Genomic DNA, 17,845 nt, shown 5'->3' with positions numbered 1-17,845 from the left:
AATTATCAAATACACACAAGAGATACATACATATATGCATGTAACAATGTAGATACAAACGTCTCATACATGAATATGCTTATAAGTTTATAATGTCTCATATTGATTCTTATGTGTTCAAATTATTATGATCATTCTTTGTGTAAATAGATAATTTTTCTTTTAATAAATTATAATAAAAATAAAAAATTGATAAACATATAAATGAATAATCTGAAAAAAAATAAAATAATATATTTTTTTAATAATTAATATATTATTTTAAGCAAAATGATTATATGCATAAAAAGAAACAAAATCGAAAACTTGTGTGTAAGTAAATTTGAAAACTCCACCCATTAAGACGTAAACAATTATTTTGTAATTAGGTAATATAATTTTTCAAACTCCAAATTTTAGTATAATAAACATTAATTATATTATATTAATCTAATTATTTTATGATGAATGTAATATATAAAAGTAGTGAAATAAGTCATGGGACTCGTAAGTTCATATGAGTAGTTGCCTGGAGTACTACACTTGTCCAATGATATTTATCTGTTGACTATTGTTATTATATATTAATGCATTCGATATGTATGTATAAAATAATTGTGAATATTTTAATGGGTGAAGTTTGGTTAGGGGGTGGATATTGATTAGAGATTTATTAAAAAAAATGGGAAAAAAATAAGAATGAATGAGTATTGAGGAAAATTAGAATGAAGTGATTATACGACGCCACGTAGGATCGGATTTATTTTACTTTTATATATATATAGATTATTTTTAATCAAATAAATCATCAGCGCTTATGTAGGATTCACTCATCATCAGATGCTCCCCCTAGTCAACAATAAATGAGTCTTTTTGTTGAATTTTTGCTGTTGATGGTTCCTGATTATCAGCGCTGAATGTTTTCCTCTCAATTTTTGTCATTTCGGTTGATGTCACTCACATTTAATGCAGTGTCAGTTACTTTTTGAGTTGGGACCCCGACGACTTCCGCCTCTACCTCTCGTACATTTTTTATCCCGATTCTCCTCTTCCACATAATTTTTAATCCATTTCCCCTAAAAAAAGAATCATCGTGAATTTTTTGAAATTGACAGTGCAATCTCCAACTTCTCGATGACATTCTTGATAATTTCGATCATCACTAGCATAACCACGTTGTACAGTTAATGGCTGAGCTACGGTGGACCGATGACAATGGTTTATGGGAGGCCGATTGTGGGCGCGATGTTTTCATGATGCACATTTCAGGCTACTCCGTCAAATTCAGCCCATTCTACGAGAACCAAGTCGCAACCGCCATCGCCCAGAATTTCGGCATACTCGGCAACGTCCGGGTCCTCGAGCTCCAGCTCGAAGCCGCTATCAAGACCGTACCGCCTTTGACACAGCTGACGGAGTGTATGATGTCTGCTGGTTGGAATCGCACGATCGTTCATTATCGCCATTGTGGCCGATGGCTTGCTTATCTCGGGAGTCTATTTCTGCTTGTTCACGTCTCGCAACATCTCCTGGTCTTCGACGCAGAGAGAGTAGAGGTGCAATTTACTAAATATATATATATATATATATATATATATATATATATAGAGTTAGGTTAAAATAAAAACCACCCTTAAGATAAGAATGTAGAACTAATCTACACCCTTAATCAATTACTATTAATGGCTACGATGAATTGTGTAAATACGTGATTAAATATTAAACAAATCATTAATTAAATGTAAAGGGTAAAAAATGATCAAATTAATGATAGTGGCGTGAATCTAGGCGCATTTAAAAGAGAATGTGTCTTCAACATTAAATTACATCCACTCCATTACCGACTGTCTCACTTCCCTTCTTCAAAACATACATGGCTTTCTTCACCAGGAAAAAATGAAATGAACAAAGTCTACTTCGAAAAATAAAAAATTGGAAAAGATTTATCTGATTTGATGTTCGATTTCCTCGTGTGTGCAAGTGAATAGTTCTTCGTGTTGGTATATTCTTGATAATTTATTTTTTTTGGATTTACAACAATACAAGACTTTTTCAAAGTGCATATATTAAAAGATAAAATGCAATTCAAAGTTCGCCGGGGGGGAGGGGAATTAAAAGATTAGTGCAAATTAAAATATATAAGAGTGCATGTATTAAAAGATAAAATGCAGTTCAATTTTTTCAAAGATAGGAGTGCATATACTTGGGAAAAAAGTAGTTTCATGCGGATTAAAATCTATAGAAGTTCATGTACGAAAAATATAAAATGTGGTTCCATTTTTTTAATGATAAGAGTGCATGTACACGGAAAAAAAAATAATTAAGTGCAAATTAAAATGTATAGTGCATATACAAAAAGATAAAATGCAATTCAATTGTCTTTCAAATATAAACGTGCATGTACGAAAAATAGTTTGGTGCAAGCTAAAATTTATAAAAGTGCATTTACGAATAAATAAAATGTGGTTTAATTTTTGTTATTTTTTTTTTGTATAACATAGAATGGGTGCTACTTACATCAAAAACCAAAAAAGAAAATAAAAGACAAAGAAATAAAAAATTGCAAATTAGGATAATAAAATTAACTATAGTGCAAATTAAAATTTATAAAAGTGCATTTATAAAAGGATAAAATGCGATTCATTTTTATATATATAAAAAAGGTGCTATTATGACATAATAATAATTACGTCAAAAACCACCAAAGAAAATGAAAATAGAAGGTGAAGAAATTAAAAAATTGCAAGTTATGATGATGCAATCAATGAAGAATAATAAAAAATAAGCTTGTAATTGCATAATACATGGGTGAAATCTACGGCCAATTACGATTAGATCATAGTAAGATTAATTAATTATATTTGATTCCCTTAATATTAGGAGCCAACCGTTTAAAGTAAAATACAATTACAAATTTAACCCTGTTTAAATTGCTGCGAAAATATTAGTCTTATAGTTAATTATTTAATCTTATCTGTTAATCTCAATAAATCAAGGGTCAAGATTGGTTCTAAGTTTGTATGTTAACAAAGGTTTTTATTTGAACTCTTCCCTTATATATATATATATATATATATATATATATATATTACAAACGACGTCATTAGATCCCTCATATTTCAATTTGGGTTCAATTAAGTTCATTAGATCCCTCATATTTCAATTTGGATGCAATTAAGTCCCTCCGTATAACAACGTCAGGTTGCTATTAGATGAAAGAGTGTAATTGCACCAAAATTAAAAACATCATGGACCTAATTGATCGAATCTTGAGTATAGAGTGTCATGATCTCGAGTAAATTATAGTTTTCCCTTTTTTTTTTTTGTCCTCTCCTTCATTGCTACATCTCTCCGTTCTTCTTCTCTCATCCTCTCCCCCTCACCGGTTCTCTCTCCCCAAAATACAGATCAGGATATCTCTCTGCCTCTTTCCTTCTTGCTCTCGCCGCCTCCCCTCCCTTCATAAGATCCGGCGTCTCTTCGCCGTCGACCACCACCACGACCACCCTCATCTCTCTATCCAATTTTTCTCTTTCACAACCCCGACCCCTTGTTCTCTCTCACTTCTCGCGGCCATCCGGCGAGAGATCGCCATCACAGCCGGTTCCCGCCTCCTCCGGTCGCGCGCGACCACGCCCCGCCTCGGCTCCTTCGTCCGCCGACTCTGCGGTAGCAGCAGTTTCCAACGCCCAATTTCCGTTATTGCAGGTAAGCCGGAAAAAAAATCGCTTAAATTGGGGCAAACTTGTTACTCTTTCTAGAATAAACTTGCCTTCGATGAATGATGAATGCTGTGTTTTTTTTATATATAAAGATAGATAAGAGCTACTATGATATGTGGAAAGATTAATATTCTGGTAGTTATATACATAGGACATAAAATTTAGGTTTCTCTTTAGAACTGTTTTAACAGTTAACACAATAAAGATGAAAGGTTCTGCATTGGTAAAAGATGTGCTCATCATCTTTGAAATTATGTCAGAATATATTTGAGTTGATTCTATATTACAAAATTTCATCACCTATCTTTTTCTGAAAAATGAAACCGAAACTTCTTTCAAGCTCAAACAGAACAGATTCTTTATTTTTGGTTATAAATATGAACAATGGTTATTAACCAAGAAACAAAATTCAGCCAACACTTATGCAAAATTACACAACAGATATAAGCTCACACTCTATTGGCAGAAAAATGGCCAAACATGGATGTACTCAGCTTTTATATAGATATAGATATAGATATTGATAATAATAATAATAATAATAATAATAATAATAATAATAATAATAATAATAATAATTGAATAACTGCAGGTATAATGCTTTGGCAGGCTTCGGGTTTGTGACTCGGGAGTACAAGAACTATACACATTGGAGTGACATGGTGAGAATCATGTATTTTCTTTGGTGTTTATGTTTTTTCTTGGTTTTCCATTAAAAGGTGTATGCTATTTTTGACTCATATTTAAACTCAGATAACACATTTCTTCTTGTTTCTGATTAAGTTTATTGCTGCAATTTACAGACCATCCCTTTATTTTTTGTCTCCTTGAAAGTCAGGGAACTTTGTTCTCGTGTTCTTATTATATGTTAATGATCACTTGCATGCAATATAACATGATGTGGGATGACATACCATGTACGTACAATTTTTTAGGTTTGTGTTTATCCACATCTAGAGTAATTTAAGCTGTAACCAGCTCCACACTTCTGTTGCCTTGGTAAATATTATATTTCAAAGGTTTATAATCTACATTTCTTATCATATTACATTGATCTAAATTTGTATCGGGGAAACGAAAAGGTATCGCCAGGAAGATTGAGTGACATGGCACTTAATCATAGAATAATCCAGAATTATATGAAACTTATTAGAAGAAAACCCTATGCTTCTTTATAGAACTTGTTTTCTGTTGTGTTTCTGGATTGTGGGTGCTAAAAGAATTACTGATAAATAAATGGTGGAGCAGAGGAATTAAATTTTGTTCTTTTGACTATTAAACATTTCTTAGAATTCTTCTCAAAGATGTTGTTTCTATTTTAGAAGAGTTGATGGAAACTATCTGATTATCACCTGTTAATAATAGGCTGCTAGTTATATAGTCTGGCTAATGTTTTTTTTTTTTTTTAGAATCATAGTCTGGCTAATGTTGTTCTGCAGAGGATATTGCTGTCTATTTCATACGATGCAGTTGTTTGGCGTGGAAATTATAGAACCACGCCCTTGTTTGTTGATGCTTTTTTCTCTGAGTTTAGCACATCAATAACTATTGGACAAACACATACAAAAGCAATTACCAAGAGAACTGAGGGATTTCACAATTTGAAATGTTTCTTTATGACTATATTGTCTCTAGAAAGATAAAGTTGCTAGTGCAAAATGATTTTCTTTCTCTGAAGAAAATCTCTCTTTCTGCTACCTTTATGATATGGGAGTATCTTTGTCATCTTCTTGTTTGATTCCATTGATAATTTTTATTTTATGTTTGGCACATTGGGGGTGGAAATGATGCTGCAGGTTTACCACTCCAGTTTCGTTGACATTGAAGACATTACTAAAGCATGTGGTTGCCCTCTACTTCCCCTAAAAAGCCACATTAAAGGACCGGCTCCAGTCTCAGAACAAGGTCAGGATCACTCTTAATGCCAAATTCAGTCTGACTGAATGTATTATAATCAACTGTATTTTGTGTTGTATGCAGATTGCACTGATATTGTGGATGAAGCAATTACATTCTTTCGTGCCAATGTCTTTTTCAGAAACTTTGACATCAAGAGTTTAGCTGATAAGCTTCTTATCTACTTAACATTCTACATAAATCTTGCTCTGAAGAGGCTAGAAGGCTGTCGGACGTTGGCTGAAGGAACTAAAGCAATTATCAATCTTGGACTGGAAAAGGTCCCTGTTCCCGGGGAGCATGGATTCCCATTTCCAGGACTATTTTCCCAGCCACAATCTAATGAAGAAGCAGGTAAAATGATGTCATACAGATGTATCTTTATCTTTGAGAATTTCCCAGCAAAACACATTTTGAATGTTGAAGACTCATGAAATGCTAGAGTTTAATTTTGGACGAATATTGAAACATGGCATGCCATACGTATATTTTATTTACTATGCCCATTTTCATGTTTTGGGAATTATATGACATGTGAATGCAGAGCTCTTCAGAAATTACTTGAAGCAGATACGCGAGGAAACTAGTGGAAGATTATTGAGTGTGGCATATCGATCCAATGGAACTCCAAACAAATGGTGGTTGGCATTCGCGAAAAGGAAGTTCATGAACGTTATCACACCATGAACAGAGACAACTACAGCGCAACAGCCTCAACGAACAATCCACATGCATTTCCAGGTGAAGTTAGATGGCCTGTTTTCCATGTGATCATGTGCTGTATGCTTTCTGACTTATTTTGTTAGATAGTAAAATTGTAGCTCTAGTCATGCATAAATACCGGTGGAGAGCCAAGTATAAACTTGTTGTCAAATATTCCAGACTTTCTCAAAGTTCATTGTGATTGAATCCATCCCAGAACTGAATTAAGTTCTTGTCTGTACTTTCCTTGATTCTCTTTTATGACTTCTTATAAGTTTTTTGCAATTGGCACATTCCCAAATTTTTCAGAAGCGAAAATATATTGTTTAATTGTTTAAATGACGTCATTTAGGTTGTACACGTCAGACAAAGTTCAACAAAAATTAAATGAGTCATTTAGTAACTGCGATGTTAAAAGTCTCTTTAAAAAGCACAAATTTGAACAAATATTAAAGAGCAAATTACTTCGGATCCATACTTCCATCTTACAATCTGTTCAACAAAAACATATACACTTTTTGTCTTAAAAAAAATTACACCCAGAGAAAAAAAAAATACACTCACATTCTAGCTTTCTAGATGACTTGAAGGCCCGACCTATTGATTGGAGGAGAAACGTCTTACCAATAGACTGCACTTCATCGTCACAAAAACTTATAAACTTAAACAAATGGAACTCGTCCATTTCGCTGTCTTCAGTCTTGACCACATAATAAATGGAACTAGTACATTTTTTTGAGGTAGAGGTAGCACATTTCATTGTCTTGACTACATATTTATTGTACGCACATATAATAACAGTGAAGATTCATCAACTTTAATTTAATTGAATTTTAAATTCCGATTTCAATTTAATAAATTCTTGAGAATTAAGAAATTATAATTGAAATTTATTAAAAGAATCTAATAAAATTTTAATTAATTAACTATTAATAAATACAGTATATAATTAATATTTTCATATAATTGCGCCGCACGAGAATTATTCTACAAAGAATTTGTAAAATACTATCTTAGGGTATTATGTGACCTCAGCGCGAATTAATTTGATTGGGTCCAATTTAAATATCCAGACAAGTTAATTGGTTTCCCATGTGGCTCTCCAATAATTGACCAACAATTTGTAACATACAATAAATTTCAGCCTCCAAGTATTTTTATACTAATACAGAAATGGAGAAGTCCAGTTACATAGCTCCACGTGGCATCACTAGGCCTATTTGGAATGGGGCCTAGATATTAATGGCGTTACATTAGATAACACGCTCCCCACCAAACATGGCGTTGTTGACAGAACAATAACTTTTAGACTACCCACAGTCGTGACACTCACCCAACCCAACCTTACTTCACTTTTTAATAAAATATTCATTTCTCTCTCATCCACCTACACAACCCACAACCTAACATAATTTTTACTCCCAATGGTGACACCAACCCAACCTACATATTCTTTCTTTTCACTTTATTTTTAAATTATCTTAATATCTAAAATAAAATATAAATTAAAATTAAATATTTATTTATTATATTTAATAAATAAAATAAATATTTTTTTAAATTGTAATTATATTATAATTAAACATTATCATATATTATAAGGGATAGAAAATCCTCCATCTTCCGAAGTCTTTGATCTTTTCGAACTGCCACCACTTTCCTGGTCATCAGCATCTTCACTTTGACGACGAAAAACATGGGTGGTATCATGAACATTCCACTTGGGATGTTTACTCATAACTTCATTAAATACAATCAAATCTAGAAACTTATTTCCACCTGCTTCGTAAATGGAATGAGCTTCTTTCTCAACATCGTTGTCGCTCATGCCACTCCTTCTTCGAGCATTTGCTTCCCTGCAAGCAGCAACCCATTTGTTTCCATTTTCGTTAAGACGTTTCCAGCGACCTTTCATCGATTCAATGTTTCGTTCGTTGAGCTCATTTGGATTTTCTGCTTGGGTGTTGTGATACAATTTATGAACACGTGCCCAAAACGATTCCCCTCTTTGATTTTTTCCTCGAATGTTATCTTCGCTAGCATAGATCCAAGATGACATAAGGGCAACATCTTCCTTCACACACCAAGCTACATTTTTTGCCCCTTTATGATTTTTGTTTGGGCGTTGTTGAACACCCATAAACAAATTACGGGAGACATTTTCTGGTGTGGAAATTCTTTGAGATGTAGGAATCTCACTTAGATTTGGAGAAAATTGAGATTCATAAAATTGAGAATTTGGTTGATTTTCGAAATTTGGAAAAAAAGGAGGAGTCGGATAAGATGAAAAATTTGCAGAATCTTGAGGGTTAGGATAATCTTGGGAGTTTTGATGATTTTGAGAATTTGGATAATAATAATTGGGATAATTTGGATCCATAATGAAAATATAGTGAAATGAAGAAAGAGAGAGTTTTTGTTTGGGTGTAAAAATATAGTGAAGTTAGGCTCTATTTATATAACAAAAAATAAGAAAAATTTTCATATAATTTTAATATATTTTTTATAAAGATAAACCATTATAAAATTTTGTTTATCCAAATATTTAATCCACTAGTTAAAATTTGACAAGTGGCAAGGAAAGAGAAAAAAAAGAGAAGCATGACTTGGGGCGGCAGATCCCCCGGGTCACGCAATTTTTGTGACTTTCCAATTATTTTTTTATCCATCTTGTTTTGTCCTATTATCATGACCCTCCCACAATGTCACCGCTGGGAGTAGCCTTTGTACTATTTTAAAAAAAACAATTTATTATACTAATCTTCCTTGGTAAACAACTATCATAATCATCATCACATTGCAGACTATGATGGCATAATTTTGTAGAGATTTTCTTTCTCTCAATTATAATATTGTAATTGCATTAGATCATCCTTTCGAAAATATCTTTGGTCCCAATCACTTATCTTAAACATTGCAAACTTAAATTTAATTAGGGGGCATAAACCAGGGGGCTTAGCCCACTGGCCACCAGGTCCTCACTTAAGTGAAGTGACCCGGGTTCGATCCCTCTTGGGAGCGAATTGGAGATTGGAGATATAAGGTGGATTTGGTGAATGGAGAGATAAGGTGGTTCTTGGAGTGGATGGGGAACTAACTACTAACATCTAACATAACTTTGCCCGATCAAAAAAAAAAAATTAGGGGGCATAAGTGCACACAGCTGTATATGTGTGTGTACATATAAAAACTTTTTATTATAATAATTGTTTGGGGGAAAAAGAACATGATTTGTTGAGTTGGGATGTAGGGTACCAAACTTTTGTAAAGGCTACGAACCACGTCATTCATGCTAAAACCCAAAATTCGTTTCATTTTTCCCAAACCAAAATTCATGTTCGTTTTCATAATCAATGAAGGTCGTTATTTTATTACGGAATTTAGGGAAACAAGTTAGGTTATATAACTTCTTTTATCAACAAATTGCACTTTTTAGTGAGAAATGCAATAGAGCAGTCGTTTTCCTATAAACTCCAACTTTCCCGCAATACAAACTTTCAAATTTCCCTAGTTTGAATCCTTGTGGGTTAAGGAGATGAACATTTAGCATATATTGATTGTTGACATTGATAAATTTTTGACTAACGAAAATTACAAAAGATTACTTAGACGAAATTCATCTATGTAAGCAAATATTGGAAGACCAAAGAAGCTCATTTATGTGGCAAATTTCTTGTAGGAAAGTAGAAAAAAAACACTTTACATCAAGTACAATTCACACCAAGACTAAAACTTTTAACAACTTGAATCATCGATCCTTCCTAGATGTCAAAACTAACCTAAAAAGAATACAACACCAAACAAAATTTCAACCCCAACATTCTTTCTTTCTTCTCTTCATTTTGGGCATACATTGTACAACGTGGGCAGCAATCCTAAATGCCAAAGAATACTACTACTATAATTTCTTATGCTACCTAAATGGACTTGGTCAGTTTAACCTCGTACCAGGGATGGAACTATATCAAGCTCGAGAACGACGACGTCAGCATGTACGGCACGTTCGCCAAGGGGCCACGCTGGCAAGCCAGCTCGTGGATGTCCTTAACGATGTCGAACACTGCATTTGGCTGCGCAAGTCTCAGCGCATTCTCAGACATCCTCTCGAGCTCGGCTCTCTTCGTGCTGAACCACTCTGCCACGATCCTTGCTGTTTCCTTGGGTTTCCTAGTGAACACGCCTGCCCCGTTGTCCACTACGTATGGAACGTTCCCTTTCTCCTGCCGATACCAAGTGAAGTGAAGTTAGACGAGAGTGGGAAGTTAGAAAGAGGAAAGATTTCGTTTAACCTACTTGTCCGGGAATGTAGTCATTTAGAACGATGGGGAGGCCTCGTATCAACGCCTCTGCAATGGTGCCCGGTCCGGCCTATACAACATGTTAGATTCGTGTTAACAATGAGGCGACGAAAGGGGTGTATATACTATGATGATGATGATATGAAATGAAAAATTACACACTTTAGTGATGATGCAGTCACAAGCACCCATCCATTTCTGCATCTGCTTCTCAAATCCTCTAACCTACATTGAAGGACAACTTTGGATAAGTTTTTCTATCAAAACTTAGACTAACCCTAGATTCTGGAAGAAGAGATTTATACCTTGACTGGGATTTTCCACTCGGAAGCCTGTAATGTGGCAGCTAGATCTTGATTACGGCCACATATGATGATGAGCTGCCCGATTGGCCTCTCGTTTTCTTTATCAAACAGCGACTCTCCAAGAGCCTTTGCCGTTTTCTTCACAGGGCCCATCCCCTCTCCGCCTCCCATCAACAAGACGGCTGGCAGCAGCGGATCCAACTCAAGCTCGACTCTTAAATCATCCTACATCGAACACATCAAGAAAGAGGAAATGAAATAAGACGTAATCAAAAAGTTGGGTCTTAATTGTAACAGTTCAAAAATTTGGTCGAATTCGCAACAGTGTCCAAAGTTTGGATATAATAAAAATAAACGGCCACTACCTTTGATAGAATTGCTCTGCAGAAGGAAGGCCGGATGGGCAAGCCATATACACGAGTTTGAGATTCGTCTAGGCCATCTAGCAACGCCCTCTTTGCTACCTCCTCCGAGGGGCAGTACAATCGGTCCACTGATGGATGAAACCTTAAAAAAATGTCCTATATCAGTATTACAACCATAGACTCCTCGATTTCAGTGAATGAAACAAGCGCCTTACCATGTACGGTGGCAAGTGCTGAGGTCGGTAATGACAGTGACAAAGACGACTTTTCTCTGCAGGCTTTGCCATTTGAGCACCCACAACGGAATGTGCTGCATGAGCGGATGAACACTTATGATGATATCGGGTTTGTACTCCATTAGGCCCGCCTCCACCTCCCTTACAAACCACAAAACACAAAAAAAATCAAGAAAGATGGCAATGAAAATGGATATTAAACTACATAGTAAAGTGTGGTCATCAGATCAATTTCAAGAACAGACAACCAACTTGTGGGCATGAATAGCACTGAATTTCACACGAGTAAACTAATCTAAATTCGAGGCTTAAAGTTGAGAGGAATTAAGCATTCGTACTTGGCATAGAAGGCGGCAATAGCTGCAAGATAGATGGAGTGTATCCATCTCGGAGAAGTTCCATGGAACGCAAATTTCCAAAGCTGGACATGTTTAACCATGAACTTGTACTGCCCCTCCATATCATTCAATGGCCAACCAGTATACTCCTTCCACACATCTTTCACGAATATCTGCATATGAATCACACAAATGATTCAATTAATTTAATTAAAAAAAAAAAACCATTTTCAGCTTTTATACTAGACGGACAAAAGGTTTATTATGATAAAATTCAGCATGCTCAAGCCATGAAAGGACGAAAACAAAGATGATGATGCATTACTATCTGATAAATTGACCGGCATAACAATCAAGAAAAGTAACATGAATTCTAAAATTCTTCTTTCTTTGAATTTAATTTCAAGAACCAGAAGAAACTAACAAGATTCATGAAGACTCTAAGTGAAGCTATTTTGTTCATCACAGAATCCAAAAACGACTAAAGGTGGGATTTTTAGGAAATGAATTACATAAAGATTGTTACAACTACTTACAAATGGACTAGGCTAGTCACTTGTATCAATTCTAACTTACAAACATATATAAAGAAGAAAGATGGAAAAACAGTTGAATCTGGATGCCCATATATAATCCCCCTTTGGCCTCAAAACATAATTTCTACAAAATTTGAAATGCAACAATTCATCAAGGAAACAGGAGAGTGGAGAGGACCACCGAATTCAAAATCTAACATCAAAACCAAATATCCAAGAACACATACACAATGCACAATATGACAATTAAAAAATGAACAAAAGCCTTATAAAAAAAATATTAGAGATACTATCTTTCAAATTTCGCCACAAAAAAAGATTCAAACTTGTAAATTACTATACTTTTAATTGATTCTGATTTCGTTTTATCCCCAAATTGAACCTGACATGGCAGCCTGAATTTCACAAAATCAGAATCAATCAAAAGTATAGTAATTCACAAGTTTGAATTTTTTTGGCTAAAATTCGATAATTTACATGCTATTATACAAAAAGAAAAGAAAAAAGGGGTACCCTGTATTGATCGCCGTACTCGAGGTGGAAGGCGTCCCTGATGGCCTCGGCGGAGGCGCGGTGGCCGCCGCCGGTATCGCTCATGAGAATGAGGACATTCTTGGTTCTCTCGGCGCCAATCTGCTCCAGTTCCATGTTTCCATCTTCATCATCATCATCTATGGCGGCGTATTTGCACCTTTTGTGGCTGCTGGACCCGCCAAATCCGTACACCCCTACTCTTTCGAATACCTTGTTTATGGAACCCCGCGGAGAATCCGCCTTCATCATCATATCTATCTATATATATATATATAGATATGCAGATTTCTCTACATATATACAATTTTTTTTTAGAATTGAGTACACAACAAATTTTCCTACAATCCAAGAAAATATCTATTTACTCCAGAATCTGTGACCAACTTGTAGTTTCCTTTTTCCACAACGGAAAACTGATCGGAGAAGCGAAGGATGAAAGTGACATTTTATTTTTATTTTTTAAAAAAAAATTAAAGGAAGAGAAGAGACTTTTGTGCAAACGGACAACCTTGAAGCAACAAACTACATCTGAAAATCCGAAAAACCCTCCAAGATTGGATTTTTACGACAAGAAACGAAACGGGAGAAGGAAACGTGCATTGAAACTCCTAGTCCTGCAATTCCATACCTTAAAACAAACGAAATCGAGAATTCGCCGCCAACAGAAACCCAGAAAGAATTGCTTCGAGAGAGAGAGAGAGAGAGAGTAGAGGTGGACAGTTGGAGGGTGGGGAGTATGAGATGGCAAACGTGTGGGGGTTTGTTTTTTTCCGACGGTTAAAAGAGAGAGGTAGCCATTGTTTTTTATGCTACCGAACAATAATATTTACTGGTAGATTGAATGTGAGCCGTTGGATGGAGGAAGTGGCATCTGCTGAGAGGAATGTTCGGAGTGGGAGATTCGAATCTTGTTGCTGAGGTTGGAATGAGGCGGACCCCACTCCTCTTATTACATGTACAGTTGTTTTGACTTGGCGTTTTGCAGGCTTTGCTGTGGGCCCTTGTATATCATTACAAGGTATTCACATATTTTAATATTACATGTTTGTAATTATTTGTACAGTCTACACCATTCTTAACAATACATTTATAAGTGTTAAGATATTAATATGCGTCATATATTAAAATATGTTTGCATAAATTTTCTCTCATATGATTTCATTCGCAGAAATTAATACTCACTCCTTGTTTCCAACTTCCAAGTGCCCGAGTCAAATGCCATTCCTTTTTTTAGGTGTAGTTATTACATATTGATCAATGACTCCGTCTAATTTGAAAAGTAATTAGGTACATAAGTACCACTCCCCCCATCCTGCTATTCATGATTCGTATTTCATTTTGGGTTGTCCCATCATAAATGGCTCGTTTCTATTTTAGAAAATAATAAGAACATAGTGGATTAAGCCACTAATTTAATCCATAATCAAGACTTAATTATTTTCGGATTTCAGCCCATTTCTCATTTACTCTCTAATGTGGCATCGGTTCCGTCGCTCCAAAAAACCCTAAAGGCTTCTCTCTCTCTCTCTCGAAGCTTCCGCCTAAAACCTAGGGCTCTCTTTATCCTCCGCCTGAAACCTAGGGTCTCTTCATCCTCTTGAGTGTAAGCCGCTGCCCCTCTGCATTCATCTCTCACCTTTTCTGCCTCCACCATCACCCATTCCCGAATAATCCTTGTGATGTAGATCCACATGTAATCTGTCTCCCTCTCTCTTTCTCTTCCGCCTTTCGTTGAAGAATACTCCCTGGCTATTTTCTGAAGGATTTGACCGAATAAATATTGAAATCCTACAGAGATAAGTATGATTTCGAATGGATGGCTGAGTTGGAGGTTTGGATTGAAATGTTGGTGATTGAAGATGGATGCAGAGATCGGGTTCGCCGGGCTTTAGCCCAAGAAGGTAAACTGCCGATGATGCCCTCTAGCCCCTCTTTTGTGATGAACTCCGGTGAAGAATCGGTTTCGTCTTCAAACCCTAGTTCTTAGTTTGATTCATTTTTTCTTTGTGAGGAAAATTGGCAACACAGGGAAATGAGCGATGGTGAGTTGAGGATGTTGAAGATCCTGCTTCCTGCCTATTTTCTGGTGAGATCTACCCTAATCCCTAATCTGCTCTTCACGGTAGATATATATGTGGCTGAGCCCTTGTTCTTAAGTTGGTATAGGCTATTGCATGTGGGATTTGCAGTGTTTGTACTATGTGCTATGTGTGATTATGTAGGTATGAAATGATGAAAACATGCTCATACTTTTGATCCATGTTGTATTGTGCATCTATGATTGAAATGAATTAAATCTGAGATGAAATATCCCTGAATCTTAGAGGCTCCCTGGTTATTATGGTTTGGTATCCTTTTGTTCTAATTTGATGGGGTTCTTGGTGTTTGATGTTGGCTAAAATATCCCTGATTCTTGGTGTTTGATGTTGGCTGCTGATTGTTGGGTTGTTGGTGTTTATTTGATGGCTGCTGTTTGTTGGTTGTCTATTATGCCGAAATTCATCCATTCATCTTCATTTCAAAAAGTTTCCTTCAAACAATTTTGCATTCATTCATTCAGCTTCTTTTACAAAAAGATTCCTTCATTTACAAAATGTAACCTTAATCACAGCTTCATTTACAAAATCATTCATTCTTCTTCAAAGCTTTGCATTACAAAATGGATCCTTCTTCTTCACATTACTTCAATTCCTTGAATTTGAAGGTGATGCACCATCATCTCAACTTCATTTAAGCATCCTGCATGCACTCCTAACTGTTGCATTAGTGTATCACTATTTGACAATGCTTCATTGCAATTAGGTAGGATATGCACTCCCTAACAAGTTCACTTGGAACTTGGAGATTCAAGGGAAGCATATCCTGCCTACTTAATGCATCTTTCCCTAAATGAGAAATCTTGTAGCTATTCCTCTCTTTAACTTTCAGAATTTCAATCATACAGCTTTGCAAGCTTAAAAACACTTTATTCAAAGTGTTTGGGCTTAATTCATTAAATGAATTAATGACAACATTCACTAGATCACCCACACTTGTACAAACTAATTCAGTTTGTAGGTTCTGTATTGCCCTAAACCACCCCAGATCATTGATGTTTGTATCTGGGGAGTTTGGTGGTTGATGTACCAAATGAATGTCAAAGCCATCTGCTGAAGCTACTGCCCTGAATGTAAGGCCTAACATTATCTTGTTGTATATAGATGGTTTTGCTAGAATTTGCTGGCCACTTTGCTTTAATAGCATGAACAATATGAATTTTAAAAATAAAAACATTCAAGACTTTGAAACAAATGCATACACTGCCATTTGAAAAAAAAGTCCATGCATTCAGCAATACATTACATTAACTAAGCATATACTGAAATAAATTGAACTTGGTACATGCTATTGTTACATTTAGAGCATGTATCATTCACCCTATGTACCTGATTGATTAGGCAATCTTTCACTACTTGTTTGGTGATGCTTTGTATTGGTTTCCATTCCATTGTACCTACTGCCCTGTTCTTACTCTTCTTTTTGGCTGGCACCAATTCAGTAAATGGAAAAATTCCAATTTTTCCATCAAACAAGCAGCTATCATCACTACTAAAAACTGGCCTACATACAACACACATGAACATCACCTTGGTGATGAACTTCTTGCTCTTGCATGTCATGTGAGGTTCTATTTCTTCAGGAGTCAAATAGAACCTTTGTGTAGTTTTTGTGACGTAGAACCATTTCTCATCAATGTGGAATGTGTTGTGCATGCTTTTAAATGTCAAACTCCTAAGAATCCTATCATATTCTAGAGCTTCTAAGGAAAACCATAGCCTAAGCAACTTGTTTGGAGCCGTAAGATCAGGTTTTATCGCATTAGAATGAGCTCTGATCAGTCCAAATTTAATCCACCTGCCTACAGTGCTTTTACTGCATTTAATCCCACATGCTAGCCTTCTAATGGTAGATCTTTTTCACAAATCAAGCTTGCAATCAAATGTAAATCAAGTTCTACAAGTTTTCTCCTTGGTCTTAACATTTTCTTACTCAAAGAACTAATTACCTCACCACTTTCACTTTTTTTTTTGCAGCTGCCCAAAGTCGACTAATCGTTCTTTGCGAACTTCTCCACTTTTGCACCGCTGCACTCATCTTTCCTCTGCCAAGTTTTCCATCTTTGCTATCTTGAAGGAGGAATTTGATGATGACTGCTCTCACAAAGGAAGAAAGATCTTTTCTTCTAGCCATCTTGCAGCTGTTTTTTTTTTTCCTTTCTTTCAGGAGTTGTGTATTCTGCCGAAGGTTGTGGGAATTGTAGGAATCAGATTGTATGCCTTATTTATAAAGGGCTTTAGTTTCCGCCCTTTTGAAAAATTGTGGAAACTTTGAAAATTTCAATGAAAATGCATATTTCAGTTTATTTTTTGAATTAGCGGCGCCAATTTTTTTAAGTTCTTTATTCAGATTTCAATTTTTGGAGTATGTGAAGCATGTTAGATCAGTTTTAAGTTTTTTCAATTTTGGGCATTTTATCGATTTTTAGGAAATTATCAATTTAAATACAGGTTATTAAAAATAAAATTAATAAAGAAAAAAAATAAAGTCTTTTTGGACATTAATAAAATAGAAATAACTAATAATCCCTTAATCACAAACTCAAAGATATGGATCACACTCCTTATTCCTCTAATTTGCTTCTCCTTAATCTCCGTGCCGAAAAGTAACGTGCCATGAATAGCGGGACGAAGGGAGTAGTATATTATTTTTTTTGGGTGTACTAAATAAATTTCATTGTTTTAAAATGGTTTGAAGATCAAATTCGTACATTTCACAACAAGAAAGCTAAAAAAGCAAAACAACACAGCTAAAACAAGTCAAGAAACGCTCCAAAACAACCACGCTCTACACATAGAGTTAGAGGTGGCCAAAAAAACCGGAACTGGGAACCGAAT

The 17,845-nt window shown here is 35.4% G+C and overlaps 3 protein-coding genes and 1 long non-coding RNA gene across 6 annotated transcripts; 2 read left to right on the top strand and 2 right to left on the bottom strand.

Moving 5' to 3' along the window:
* The first annotated feature begins 3,280 nt into the window (after nt 1-3,280).
* LOC130988224 (actin-related protein 2/3 complex subunit 3) lies at nt 3,281-6,536 on the top strand. Of its 2 annotated transcripts, none has more exons than XM_057912010.1 (5): nt 3,281-3,687; nt 4,311-4,363; nt 5,498-5,606; nt 5,682-5,951; nt 6,142-6,536. In XM_057912010.1, the coding sequence occupies exons 2-5, from the start codon at nt 4,361-4,363 to the stop codon at nt 6,282-6,284; spliced, it is 525 nt and encodes a 174-aa protein (XP_057767993.1). In that variant the 5' UTR covers nt 3,281-3,687; nt 4,311-4,360; the 3' UTR covers nt 6,285-6,536. The 2 variants fall into 2 exon arrangements, with proteins under 2 accessions (XP_057767993.1, XP_057767992.1); XM_057912009.1 differs by having other exon boundaries at nt 3,663-3,687; nt 4,294-4,363.
* A 1,351-nt stretch (nt 6,537-7,887) lies between these two features.
* Nucleotides 7,888-8,439, bottom strand: LOC130990406 (glutathione S-transferase T3-like). The gene has a single exon (XM_057914644.1). It carries the CDS (start codon nt 8,437-8,439, stop codon nt 7,888-7,890), a length of 552 nt encoding a protein of 183 aa, XP_057770627.1.
* A 1,495-nt stretch (nt 8,440-9,934) lies between these two features.
* LOC130988223 (monogalactosyldiacylglycerol synthase 2, chloroplastic-like) lies at nt 9,935-13,702 on the bottom strand. 2 transcript variants are annotated; one of them, XM_057912007.1, is made up of 9 exons: nt 13,540-13,702; nt 12,891-13,201; nt 11,842-12,014; nt 11,483-11,644; nt 11,268-11,409; nt 10,903-11,127; nt 10,760-10,822; nt 10,593-10,667; nt 9,935-10,519 (listed from the first exon to the last, which is right to left on the bottom strand). In XM_057912007.1, the coding sequence occupies exons 2-9, from the start codon at nt 13,161-13,163 to the stop codon at nt 10,259-10,261; spliced, it is 1,374 nt and encodes a 457-aa protein (XP_057767990.1). In that variant the 5' UTR covers nt 13,164-13,201; nt 13,540-13,702; the 3' UTR covers nt 9,935-10,258. The 2 variants fall into 2 exon arrangements, with proteins under 2 accessions (XP_057767990.1, XP_057767991.1); XM_057912008.1 differs by having other exon boundaries at nt 12,891-13,702.
* A 676-nt stretch (nt 13,703-14,378) lies between these two features.
* LOC130988222 (uncharacterized) lies at nt 14,379-17,313 on the top strand. Its single transcript, XR_009090022.1, has 2 exons — nt 14,379-14,997; nt 16,985-17,313. It is a non-coding gene; the product is annotated as an uncharacterized LOC130988222 (long non-coding RNA).
* Nucleotides 17,314-17,845: the final 532 nt, after the last annotated feature.

The sequence above is a fragment of the Salvia miltiorrhiza genome, chromosome 6, assembly GCF_028751815.1.
Source record: "Salvia miltiorrhiza cultivar Shanhuang (shh) chromosome 6, IMPLAD_Smil_shh, whole genome shotgun sequence".
Lineage (NCBI taxonomy): Eukaryota > Viridiplantae > Streptophyta > Magnoliopsida > Lamiales > Lamiaceae > Salvia > Salvia miltiorrhiza.
The sequence above is the reverse complement of the archived record's forward strand: the minus strand, read 5'-3'. Positions and strand labels throughout refer to the sequence as shown.